We start from the raw sequence: 13286 nt of genomic DNA, 5'->3' as shown, positions 1-13286 counted from the left end.
AGGCCTGCAGCATCCCAGAGCAGCGGTGCTGGGAGCAGAGGAAGGCAGTGAGTGGAGACAGAACTGAGCCCCCCGAGCTCCAGCAGCAGTGCTGTGGGGTTTGCACAGGGCCCCAAAGGCTTGAGCTTTTTGTAGGCATTGGAGTGAGTACACATTAAACCAAACCTCCCTTCTGCCTGTGGGAGGGCTTGATTATTCCTGGGGATGTACTAAAGCTAAAATTCCCTCAGGTATGCTCCGTCTGGACTGTAAAAGGAATGAAGCAGCAGTAAATCATAAACCATTTCAGCGTAAAGGGAAAAAAAGAGAGGGAATAGGAGTTCTTTTTGTTTGCCAGGACTCAATGCAGAGTCTCTGCATGAGGTGCAGCCTGTTTCCTGAGCAGGTGACTCTGCAGGTAGGTGCCAGGCCTGTTCCCTGCTCTGAAGAGTTGGGCATCTCTTGTCCAGTGCTCTGAAATTCACTCTGGCAAGATACTGGGCACATTGCAAAGATGAAAGTGAGGATCAGAGTGCATCAAGAGAGTGTGAACAGTCCCAGCCCAGAGGACCTACCCGAAGCCATGAGACCAGCCCAAGTCTCAGAGCCAGCTTGGACAAGTGATGGTGGTCACCCCAGGAAAAGGGGTGGCAGGAGAGCAGAGCTTGTACCAAAATGCCTTCCTGCTCCCACAGGCTGTCCCATGCTGTCCTGGCACCTGTGTGTGCTCAGCAGAAGTGCCACCATGCAGAGACCCAGAGAAGCCAAGGCTGGCTCACCTCTGGTCTGCATGTGGTGGACAGCTGGAAAACCAGCACAGAAACAAACCAGCAGTTTCTTTACCCCCTTTGGCATCCTAGTGAGGCACTGGCACAGAAGGGGATCCAGCTGCAGCACTGCTATCCACCTTGGGGCAGAGCTGGGTATTTCAGGGCCAGACCTGCTTGCAAACGTTTTATTTCCCCAGTGCTTGGTGTTGCCATTGTTGGTTTCCAGATGACTTCAGCTGCAATGCATTAATAACTTTAAAAAACCCAGCCCAAAGTAGCTGTTTCATTTCAGATACTGTGAGAGAAGAGGTGTGCTGCTCTCTTTTTCCCTCTCCTATCTCAGCTCTTGCATTCTTCTCTTTCCACTTGGAATTGTTCCCTTTACTCATGACTTTGGGTATTTTCTTTTTGAATTGAGGGAGCAGCCAGGACCCCAGGCCTGGAGCAGGGGCACATGCTCAGGCTGACAAAGGCATCGTAAAGGTCCCAGCACTGGTGTAATTGCTCCATGAAGTGCTGGTGGGCTTTTTTAATGAGACATTTCTTGTGTTCAGAGCCTGATTGTTTAAGTTTAACTGAACCCCATCTCAGTGCTAAAAAGCAAAGAATTGCGGTGAGGTTGGCAGAAGCAGTTTTGCATTAAAGATGGGAAAGGGGGGAATTGGATCAGCTCCCAGATGGCAAAACAAGGCTCTTGAGTTGGAGGATCAAGAGACCTCAGGCCCTGCATGAAATCCCACATGGATTTTGGAGGAAGTCAGTGTAGTGGGTGAATCCGTACATAGCCGTGCGTGTGCCTCTGGGTACGTCTTGCAGTGACTGTCACGTTCCCTTGACAACACTTTATAATCTGTTCAGTCTATGACATTTTTTCTTGATGAGCGATGCTGGGAGGAGGTGGGAGGCAGGTTCTGCCCAGGCAGGCTGGTGGGAGCTTGCTGACTTCAGCACGCTCTGAGCTGCTCTGCTCAGCCACAGTTTGCATTGCTCAGGACTGCTTTGCCTTTACAAGTTGGTTCAGTTCAGGGTGTAGAAAGAAACCTCCCAGCAAGTGCCCAATTGGACCTCATTATGGCCCCAAAACAGAACTGTCTGTGGGGCAGCCTTATGCCACATGGGAGGCTCAGAGCAGCCAGCAGCATCCCCGTGTCCCTGTGCCACTACCCCACCAAGTGTGTGTGGTGGCCCTCCCTGAGGGAACTGACAGCCCAGAGCCACTGGAGCAGCAGGAAGATAAACACCAGTTCACCTTGACCAGGGCACTGGGACTGGTGGGGAATGGATGGAATTCCCAGAAAAGCCACCACACCACCACCACCTCTCCTTCCCTGAGTCATGCCCAGCCACTGGGAGTACACTGCTGGGCCTGCAGACCCTGTACTGGACGTGGAGAGAAGCAGGATGTCAGGGATCAGCAGCAGATTGCAGCTGCTCCTTCACTTTTCAGCAAGCTGTAGGGATTTCCAGGATACCAGAGGGACAGATGCTTCCCAGCTCAGGTCTGTAGCCAGAGGTGGATGGATACACCCAGACTTGCTGCAACACAGGGGAAGCTCCATCCCTGAACTCTCCAGTTCCCCACCATGGTCCCAGCAGTCAGTGTTGATTTCAAGGAAGCTGATGAAGAAAGCCACCCCTCTCCATCCCTTTTCCAGGCAGAAAAACCTTTTCCCAGGGGAAGGCACAAGCCCATGGGACACAGGGGTTCTCAGCCCCACTGCAGCCCCTGCTCTGTGGCCACGTGGCAGCCGGTCCCAGCCGGGGACAGGGACAGAGGGATGCTGGCTTTGGATGCCGTTGGTGGCCTGTGGTGGGATGTGTTCGCCTTTCCCCGGGAGGATGGATTCCTTCACACCAAAGCAATGGCAGCAGAATAAACGATTGCTGCTCCATCCCAGGCCCTGCGCTGCCTTCGGTCTCTGCTAACCAAATCCAGCATTTCTAAATATACACTGGAGTCTTATTTTCTCGCTCCGATCTTTATTTGCCTCCAGATAAGCTGAAACAGATGGGGTGTTTCACAACAGCCGCTTGCTGGGGATGTCAGATGGGGAAGGGCACACCCCTGCTGCTTTTCTGGGAAAAATCCCCTCTGCAGAAGCTCCATGAAGATGATGCCGACCCTCCTCTGGCCTTTGCTGGGGCTGTGGCCTGCCATGAGCAGCCTTGAGGCTGCAGGTTCCCAGCTCATGGCAGTGGGCTCTGGGGTGCAGTGGGGAATGAGAAACAACCTCCTTGAGCATAGGGAAGAGGAATCTAAGAGGCAGAAGGGGAGAAAATGCTGTGGGTAGTCCATTGTTTAGGAGCGTGACACTTTCTTGGTAGAGCTTGAGGTGGGGTTCCTTGCTTCAAGGTGCTGGAGGTTGTGCTGGGCTCCTGCAGCCCAGGCAGGAGCTGTGCCACACAGGGAGGATGCAGAGCTCCACTGTGGGATACATGGATACTCCACTTGCCTCCCCACAGCTCGGGGTCTCAGTGTCAGTAGGGGCAGCCATGGAATCTGCACATCCTTGTGGAGTTTGGTGCTGTGGGGTGTCAGGGATCTGGAGCAAGGGACAGCCATAGGCCAGTCATAAAGCTAAAGGGGAAAAGTCATCTCCAGGCTTGAGGTTTTCTACTGGAACCAGGATAAATTCCAGAGCAGAAGAGGCTGGCTTGGGTTTGTCCCCCAAAACAATGGCCCTGCAATGCAGGCAGGAGCCAGGCTGAGCCCTGCAGATTTGTGGCACTGGGGGCCAAACCGGATCCCAGCTCCAGCTGTGGGGCCGAGTCCATCCTTCCTCCCCTTGCTCTGCAGACCCTCCAGTGGGACCTGGCTGCTGCCCAGCACCCCTGGGTGCATTTTGCATTCACAGCATCACCCACAGCTTCTGCAGGATGAAGGGAGAACTGTACCTTGTGCTGGGGACCTGGTGAGGCTTCAGGGGTGCTCGTCAGCTGAGACGTCCTGGATGGTTCTCATTTACTGTGATATATTTTGGGGAAGGGGAGAGCTGTCTAGGGAGCAGAGAGGATTGAAATATGAAAGTTAATTAAATAAAACCGTCAGTCAAAGGAAACAAACCTTCCCAGCCCAGCATCCTTCGACTGTTCACAAGAGATGGGCTGTAGCCAAAACCAGTTGTAGTCGTTTAATGATTTGGCCATGAAAATTTTCACTTACAGGCTGTTTGAGGAAAATAAATGGAAAAGAAAAAAAATATAAAATATTCCATGCCTGGGGCTCCCTCTTAATAGAGACATAAAGATGACTTTGACATTCCCAGAACCGCAGCGCCCTGGGAAGACATGGGATTTGCATGTTATTGTGCAGGACTGTTGGAGGAGAGCAGGGAGGGATTTTTCTCTAGAGTGGGAAAGCAGAGCAGCAGAGTCCACATCTCTGAACATCCCCCCTCGCCTCCTCCCTGGGGACAGGCAGAGGGAGAGGTTGTTGCTGGGGCTGTGTGCGGTTACCGTTAATGTTTGCTCATTCATGGGATTGATTGGGTTTTAATTATGGAGACTGTTTGGCATCCTGGCTCTCAGTATCAATGGCAAAAAGGGACTCCTGTGTTCTACCCTGGAGGTGGCATTGCCTTCCCTGGGCTGGGGACCAAGCTCTTGGTAGATGCACCATCCCAGAGCTTCAAAGAGCTCTGCTGGCATCTCCCCCAGCCACGAAGCACGACAGAATTGCAGCACTGGGGCTCGGGGGAGTTTTCCACATCCACATCCGTCCTTAGCAGTGTTCACAGCGCTGTTTCGCAAGGCCCCGTGCCCCTGCCTCTCACATGGAGCCCAGTGCTCCCTGACCCAGCCGTGCCCTGCCACGTGCCAAGGGGAGAGCTGCAGGGGCACATGGATCACTTCAATTTGAGCGGAAAGGAGGGGCTGGCATCTGAGCCTTCAGCATCCCGAGCTTCCCTTTGCAGGGAGGTTTGGGAACAGCTGGGGCGAGCTGGCCAAATGCAGATTTGCAGCTTTATCAGCATGTTCAGGAAAAGTCACAGCTGGAAAAGAAATCCAGCCAGCCTCCTTTTGCCTCCAAACCACCAGCTTTGGGACCTCGGGGAATGTTTGGCCTGGGTTTGCACCTCTGCAAGCACCTTTTGGCCATGCATCCTCTCCATCCAGCAGGGATGCAGGGATGCAGTTGGGTCCCGTGTTCAGAGGTGCCCATGGAGAGTGGCAGGTGCTCAGGTACCCACACCTGCACCATGCATTGCTCCCACTCAGAAGGTTTGGGGCTCAGAATGAAACAACATCCACTGGCTTTAGCAGAGCTCACCAGGCTGGGCTGGCAGCCGTGCTGGTGTGGTTGTGCAGCCCGGTGTCCCCTGCAGACCTTGGCACAGTGGCTCAGTGTCAGGCTGGGAGCAGCCCTGCAGGTAGGGCCAGGCACAGTGGCTGGGAGGCCCGGAGATGCCTGGAGCTGCCACAGCTGCCTTGGCTTGTGCTGAACAGGCAGAACTGGAGTTGGGAAGGCCAGGCTGCTATGCTAACCCTCAAAGTCGCTAATAAAGCGCTAATTAAAAGCACTTGGAAGGAGCAGCCCTGCCAGAAGGAGAGGCAGAGACACAAGAGCCTTTCATTGTTTAACGGGCTGTGCCCATTCATCCATGGAAGGCAGCCATGGAGGCCCCTGGCCCCTCTGCCCAGTGTGCAGGGTTGTTTATTCCCCTGGTTATAAAACATGGCAGAAGGGCTGGCCACCAAAAAGGCCGGGTCCAGTCCTGACCCTGTGGGCATGGACCCGGGAGCAGGAGCCTCCTCTCCTGTTTGCCAGAGACTCCTCGCTGGTGGCAGGGCACTGGGCAGAGCCACCTCCCTGCTCTGCGGTGCCCAGGGGGAGAATGGCATCTCAGGAAGCCTCCCAAGTAGTTTTCAGCTCCTATTCCCTTCAGAGCAGGGCAAGACCCATGTGAAGAGGCAGGACCATGGACCGGGCTGGGGTGTGCAGCTCTGCTAATCAACTGCTATTGTTCACAGCTCAATTACACCCGGCCAGGGCTTCCAAAACTCAATCCCAGGCTGCTGGAAAACTGGAAGAATGAAGTGAAGGAGAAGGGCCGCATCAACTGTCCTAACAACGTAAGGATTGTCTGTTCTTCTGTGGGCTGGCTGGTCTCCATCTGCAGGAAGAAGGGGGAGTTTTTGGGGCAGAAACCCACCAAAATGGTTCTTGTTGGGCCCCTGATCACAGTGATGCTCAGACACTCATTTCACCTCCTTTCCCTCAGCTTGCTGCTGTGTGTGGTTAAAGCATGTCCCACCTTTGTGATCATTCCTTGTGTGCTCAAGCCACCAGGCTCGGGGACAGGGCCACCCTTGGGCTGACGGTGCAGCATTGCCCAGTTTGAGCTCTGGAGCTGCCTTTGGGAAGATCCTGACAGGGTGAAGGCTGCATATCCTGCACAGACAGCCTTTTGATGCAGAGAACCTGCTTTTCCCAGAGTTAAGCGAAGATAGATTTAAGCCAAGCTTTTTAAAGCCCTGTGACAAGCACAGACCTCAGGGCATGGTGCATGTGCCTCATCTCCCTGTGAAACACAGCCTTGGCCCGAGCTGACAGAGAGGTGAACCCCACCCTGGTGCTGAGCCTGGATTTATCGTCCCAAACAAAGCCTTGCTAATGGGAGTTCTGAAGGAGGCAGTTCCCACAAGGCCAGGGGAGCCGGGCTGGCTAATTAATGTCATACACAGGCACTTGGAAAAGACGTTGCTCAGAAACTGGTCATGCTGCTGCCTGGGTGATTTCTCCTCTCTGTTAAGCCTCTGCTGTGGCTCCAAGAGCTCCTGTAGCCCAGCAGGACCTCCCGACAGCTCACAAATGTAGGTTTTCCACGGAGACATTCAGGGGAGACGTTTCTCAGCCCGTTGCAGAGGGATGTGGCCACATGACTCCCATTAGCACTAATGGGAAACGTGTGACCAGAGCCCCAGGCGCCTCGCAGAGCATTAACCTCACACTGCTCAGCCTGGGCCGGTGGCCGTGCTGGCTCAGCAGGCTCCTGGCCACAGCTCAGAGGAAGGCAGGGGATGAGGGGGATCATCATGTCTAACCCTGCTTTGTTTTGTCCTGCAGTGCTGTGAAGCCATTTACTCCAGTGTCTCGGGGCTGAAAGCTCACCTGGCCAACTGCAACAAGGTAGGTCCTGCCTTTTACACCCTTTTCTCAGAGGTGGCTTTGGTGTTGGGTTTTCTCTTCCCCCCCAAGCTGGTTTGGAAGGAACAAGGCAAGGGACAATGGCACAGGTTAAAGGATGGTGGCTGCTGGAGTCTGGCTAGCAGTGCTGCTCCAAGTGAGTTATCACCAGGCAAATGAAGGCAGAGAGGCTCGAGCTGAGTAGATGGGATGGAGGGGATGTAGCTGCTATTCCAGTTATACAGAATAGGCCCCACAATACAGGCTTCTCACCCAAGCCCAGACCTCTGACATGGGGAGCTGCAGACACACTTGGACCCACAGCAGTGCTCCTGCCTCATGTCCTCCTGTCCCACAGCAGCCCCTGCCCAGCTGCTCCCTGCAGCCCCCAGATCACTCACACGCCCTTGGCTAAGCATGGCCAGCATGTCACACAACCACACAGCAGCTCAGAGCCAAGGGGCTGGGTACTTGAAACTGAATGTTTCCTGAGGCAGGTGGGAATCAGGAGTCTTCTTCCATCAGTTTAGGCAGCCCTATAGCCCCTCTGGAAGCCCAGCTGGAGGGATGCTGCTCCTGGGATAAGCTGAGTCTGGAAGAAGCAGCTGGTCTGTGCAGAGACCAGTGCCCTCCCACTGGATGGATGGAGCAGCCCTGAGCTCCAGTGCCCTGCAGCTGCCCCAGGGGAGGGATCAGGAGCTCTGTGTAGGTCCCTCAATTTGGAACCAAGTAAGAGCTGCTAAAGCTTTATACCCTGAAACATTTCCAGCTGCAGCTTCCATTGAATGGAGCTTCCAGGAGGCAGCTCCAATACATACCCCGTGGTTATTAAAAACACCAACTCCTGCACTCCTCCAGCGCTAGCTGGAACAGCAGCCCTTGATGAGATCATTTAGAAAATGGGCTGCAGAGATCCGGCAGGAGAAGCTGGATTTATGCAGGATAAAAGAGCAAACACAGAAGACTAGGACAGCTCCTTCTCTGAGAGAAAATGGAGCTGGTTTCTGGTTGATTCCATGCACGGGAAGCAGCCAGGATCTGCAGGAATGTTTCCATGAACCACAGAGCTGCATCCTCTGGATCTGAGCCAGCTGGGGCCAGGTACTGAGTGTCAGCAATGGGGAGTTGCTGTGTGATCCCCACACTGCCATCAGCAGGATTCTTCCCCTTAGGGGAGAGGATTTACTTTGAATACATGTGCCAACAAATTTGGCATAAATAAATCACAGCCCCTCCAGGACTGGTCTGTGATTCCCACTGTAAAATCCTGTAGAACTGGTTGCAATACTCAGAGCCTTAGCAGGAGCAGAGGCTGCTCCCAGGCAGCACCCCATCCTCAGTGGGGATTGATGCACCAGCATGATTTTGCACAAGGATTCCTGAAGCCAGGCCTCTCCTCTCCCAAAATGAGAGACCTGTCTGACTCAAGATTTACAGCTATGGAGAAATTCCCAGGGAGGAAATATATGGCCCAGAGGGGCCCATCCATAACCCCCTCGTCAATAGAGAGCCCATTATCTCCCACGTGCCATGACCTGCAGCAGAGCCAGGAGATCTGTCATCCCACCAGGGCGCTGGTGACAGGAATCCAGCACTCACCCTGGCTCTTTGACAATGTAACAGGAAAATGAGGTGAGTGTTGGACATAAATCTGGTGGTGGCTCAGTCCCAGGGGATCACAGATCTGCTGATAGCGAGGACAGGGGGCAATGGTCCCATCACCTGATGTTGGGGACACACAGGCAGCAGCACGAGTGGCATGGACTGAAACTCAGAAAGAGGATGTGGCTGTGAGCTCCTGGCCGAGCACCGAGGCTGGCAGAACCACCTGTGTCTGTTTATTTTGTGTCACTTTGAGGTTATGGGAGGGTCAGGGCCAAGGGAGGGCCACCCCTTGGGGCGCTTTGGGCTCTGCAGGAGCTGCTGTGTCTTGCAGGGGGAGCACTCAGTGGGCAAGTACCGCTGCCTCCTGTGCCAGAAGGAGTTCAGCTCCGAGAGTGGCGTCAAGTACCACATCATCAAGGCTCACTCAGAGGTAAGGAAACAGCTGGAGCTGGCCTGGGCTGGTCCCTGCTCTGACACACACATCCTTGGGCTATCCCTTTACATCCATCCATCCATCCATCCATCCATCCATCCATCCATCCATCCATGTCTGTTAAGAGCAGAGCTGAGTAACAGCTCCCAGCCAGCCTGGGGGGTTCTTCCCTGTCCCCCTTGGTGTCCCTGACACCCCCAGGCTCATTGCAGCAGCTCAGCCTGAGCAGTTTGACCTCAGAGAGGTGATGCCAGTGGGGTGAGGGGTGGGCCAGGCTCGGGGGGTGTGTGCTGGTGCCAGTGCCTGCCCCCAGGACTGTCACTAACCCCCGTGTCACCCCACGGACACAGAACTGGTTCCGAACCTCCTCAGAGGCCAGCCGGAAAAAGAAAAACAGGGAACAGCTTTCTTCCAGCAAAGAGGAGAAAAAGAAAAGCACAAATGGGAAGAAAAGGGGGAGAAAACCCAAGGAGAGGCCTCCGGAAATGTCCCCGAAGGGCAGAGAGAGCGTGGCAGCAAAGACTAATCACAAGAAAACCCTCGAGCACTGGGAAGGCTCCCGGGGCAGCCCCGAGGGGGACGAGCTCGCCCTGAAGCCCCCGAGCCAGCGGAAGGGAGGAGCCAGCAAGATGCCCGAGAAATGAGCAGCTCAGAGACTCGTCTCCGAGGATTCGTTTACAGCCCAGGGTAACAGGGTGGGGGTCTCTCCCAGTTTTATGTCACCTCCTTCCCATCCCACCTCCTCTTGCCCCACCCTCCTCTCACCCTCTTTTTACAAAAAGAAAGAAAAAAAAAAAAAAAAAAGAAGAAAAAAAAAAAAAGAGACAGAAAATACCAGTTAACCACTTTAAACAAATCACGGACCTTGTTTCACACTGGAAAACAAACAGGATCAAGGAAGCTGGGACGTTCTCCACCCCCTGCCCGTGTACATAGCCCTCGGTGGGGCCCCGCTGCCTCCCCCGGCCCGTGGTTCCCCTCCCCTGCGCCAACCTGGTGCCGCTTGAGCGAAAGAGAAGTGCAATAGCAGCGGGGTCCCGCGGGCAGGGACCCTCCCCAGCGGCTCCGTGCCGCTCCGGGGGGAGCTGCCCAGCGGCCCCCCAGCTCCGGGTGATGTTTCCAAAGATGTTTGAGCCGGCTGGGCGGGGGATGCTGCGGTGCGGGGGAGTCGGCAGCGCTTCCCCGGCAGCCGCGGGTCCGGGCGAAGGTGCTGGGCAGGGAGCGGCTCTGAGGGCTCGGCAGGGTTGGTTTGTTTGTCTGCGAGGCACGGGCAGGGCAGGGAGCGGGACGCGCTGGCGGTGTGAGCAGGAGAGGGGGTGCTCTGCGGCTGGTCAGGCTATAAAGGGTTTAATGGGACGTTGTGGGAATGCTGTGGGCGCCGTGGAGAGTGGCAGTGCAGCCGTGGAGGGGGTGCAGTGAGGGAGCTGTGCCTCGGTGCTGGGGCTGTGTTTGCCGGGCCCTGTGATGGCAGAGACACGATGGCAGTGCAGGGTCAGGGGAGATGGCAGCCAAGGAGCTGCCGCCCGGCCTGGGGGCATCCAAGGGTGATTCAGGGTCTCACTGTGCTCCATCCCGACGGTGCTGATCACCCAGGAGGGAGGAATGGAGTCTTGGTTCCCCAGCTGTGGCCGCAGGGACGGGGGCAGCACTGAGAGACAATCATGGGTCCTGCTGAAGGATGAGCCCAGTTGCTGCCCAGGCACCTCACATTCCCCTTGTCCTTTTGGGCTGGGACCCACCATAGGAGGAGTCTCTGCTTCCAAAGATGCACCTGAGCCCCTGACCACCCTCCTCAGGGTGGCAGGTCCCTGTGGTGCCATCCCTGCTTGTGCTCTTCCCTGGAGCTCTTTGCTCCTGTGCTGACACTGTCATCACACCTTGCTCCAGCCCGGGGGAGCCATCCCTGGACCAGGGTGTGCCCGTCTCCAGACAAAACCAGGCTACCTCGGTCCTTGGGAAATGGGCACGTTTCCTCTCAGTAGCACAACAGAAAACCTTAAATTGATTTTTCCCCTATGCAGAGCCAGGAAAGAGGCATCAGAGGGGGAGCTTCTGCTTTTGCTTTAATCAATTCAAACCTCAGTCCTTGCTTTCCTTCACTGCTCCTTGTCACCCACCAGAGGCTCGGTATCATTCTCTGCTGCGAGCAGCAGCTCAGTCACGATTAATATCCTCCACTGGCAGGTCATTCCAGCCAGGGAGGGGGGACAGTGGTGGCTGAAGCCAGGGTGGCTTCTCAGGGGTCCAGGGCTCCTGCTCTGTCCACAGCTCTGGCACCTGGATCCACCCTCTGCGTTGCCCAGCGAGCTGGGCACGTGCCTGCGGCTGAGGGAACTGCCTGAGCATTGCTGGCTGTGCGGGGCCTCGAGGCAATTAGTGAGAAAGCTTAATTAGTCACTGCCTGGTCGCTGCTTGCACTTCATCAGATCGTGTTTGGATGGTGTCACTGGGGTAGATCCTGCCTCCCTGGGGAACAGGGAGAGCTTTGGGAGCTGTAGGACAGCTTGGAACAGCTCGCAGGCAGCAGCAGGAAGGGGAGCACAGGCAGAGCTCTGGGCCTGGCACTGAAATCTCTGTGAGGGTGCAGAGGGAGCCTCTGGATCCTAAAATCATGTCCTGCCATGGAGGGAAGCCCCCAGGAGAGCTCCACGTCCTGGCTTAGGAAAGGGAGATCTGGGCAGCCCAGGCTGCTGGCTTGGATGGTCACCACACAATCCTCAGTGTCTCCCCTTGGGTATGGCCTGGGACTCTGTTCTCATTAACATGCAATTAATTGGCTTCTCATTGATTAAATTAACTGGCAGCACTGTGCTCCACAGGCGGGGAGCCCTGGGAGCTGCTCAGGGCAGGGTAGACATGGGAAAGGGCCAGCTCAGGGGGTCATTGTGAGGTCCAGATCAAAATCCACCTCTGCTTCCATAATGAGTGTCTGGCAGGAGCAGGGATAGCTGCAGTGGGCTCACAGAGTGACACCAGCCTGGAGGGGACCCCAGGGACCATCTGGGGTCTCAGGACCACTGGTGCTGGGGCTGTCCCTGTCACCCTCAGAGCACTCACAGCCCCAGTGAGGGCAGCACCATGGTCAGGAGGGAATTTCTATGAGAAAGTGAAATCTTCAGGGCTTTTTCTCCCCCAAAAAAGGTGTTTTCCCCACTAGTCATCACTCAAAGAGGAACATGTTCCCCCCACACACCTTCTCCATGAAGCATCCTTTACTCTCCTGCTTGTCCAGAGAAAGTTCCAGAGCAATTCTGGGATCCCCAGCACCTGCCAGTGCCACGACAGGTGAGCAGGCAGGGCCAAGTGACACCTCAGTGTCACTGCTGGGGCCAGTAGGTTGTGCCCCTTCAGGTGCTCCCAGTGAGGCAGTGCCAGAGGGGAAACCACCTTGATCCAGAGGGACAGGCTGTGGGACCAGATGGGGGACGAGTTGTCCTGTCCCCTTCCGTCCCATCACCCTTGGGATTTGGGGATTTTGTCACCCTGGGCACTGTGACACTGTGGTCCTGCGCCTCCACTGTTGGGGAAACCCACCACCCCATCACCCATGTCCTCAAGGAAAGGGTTAAACCTCCATGGGAGCAGGCATGGGCTGCAAGCCTGTGGGAAGTCATGGAAAGCTTGGATTGTGGGGAAGTGGGGAACCCTTGGCACCAACACCTGCCCTGGTGAGGTTGGCTGTGTCACACCAGTGGCTGGAGCTGCCCGAGCCTGGAGCATCTCCCACCCCCAGGAACCTTGAGAGCATTTTGTTCTTTTCTTTCTCTCCTCGTGACACCCATCCCACGGCATATCCGAATGTTTCTCGTCGATGCCAGTTATTAGTGCATAAGTGTATTTTGGGGAAAAAATTAAAACAGAAAAAAAAAACAAAAAAAAGGAAAAAAAATTTTCAATTTATCACTTGTAACCATATATATAAATATATAAATATATATATTAAAAAGTGTTTATTTGCAAAAAATAAAATTGTTTTAACGGTAAACTATCTTATAATAAACTCCCGATTTGTGATGATCTGTTCTTTTGTTAATCATTGACAAATCCTCAGTTGGAGAGTACTGTCCGAGCAGCTCCGAGCAGCGCCGAGGCGCTCCCTGTACTGTATGTATGAAACAGCTGTATCGAATAAATGGTTATTGATTTTTTATTAGCACTGTCAGCCCCATTATTGGGCACTTTGGTGGGAGGGTTGGACATGGGATCCAGGGGGTTTGGATTTGTCCTTCCCGGCAGTGGCTGCTGAGGATGGAGTGTGTGCTCAGCAGCCCAGGGGTGCCCCAAAACCAGGATGGGGAAGGTGAGGAGTGGTGGTGCTTGGCACAGCCAGCACTCCTGGTGCCAGGGGCATCCCAATGCCCACAGCCCCCCA

General features: G+C 55.0%; 1 protein-coding gene across 4 annotated transcripts in view; it reads left to right on the top strand.

The window, feature by feature from the left end:
- Nucleotides 1-13064, top strand: part of ZNF512B (zinc finger protein 512B) — a 29952-nt gene extending 16888 nt beyond the window's left edge. For all 4 annotated transcript variants that reach the window (XM_071446505.1, XM_071446507.1, XM_071446508.1 and 1 more), the window contains 4 exons: nt 5721-5822; nt 6817-6879; nt 8813-8911; nt 9265-13064. In XM_071446505.1, the coding sequence (XP_071302606.1) occupies nt 5721-5822; nt 6817-6879; nt 8813-8911; nt 9265-9558 (558 nt within the window). In that variant the 3' untranslated portion in view covers nt 9559-13064. The remainder of the gene's footprint in view (nt 1-5720; nt 5823-6816; nt 6880-8812; nt 8912-9264) is intronic.
- Nucleotides 13065-13286: the final 222 nt, after the last annotated feature.

This window comes from Agelaius tricolor, unplaced genomic scaffold (genome assembly GCF_023055355.1).
Source record: "Agelaius tricolor isolate 1412-34295 unplaced genomic scaffold, bAgeTri1.0.p SCAF_23, whole genome shotgun sequence".
NCBI classification, from domain to species: Eukaryota; Metazoa; Chordata; class Aves; order Passeriformes; family Icteridae; genus Agelaius; species Agelaius tricolor.
Note: the sequence above shows the minus strand (reverse complement) of the source record. Positions and strands in the feature narration are given on the sequence as shown.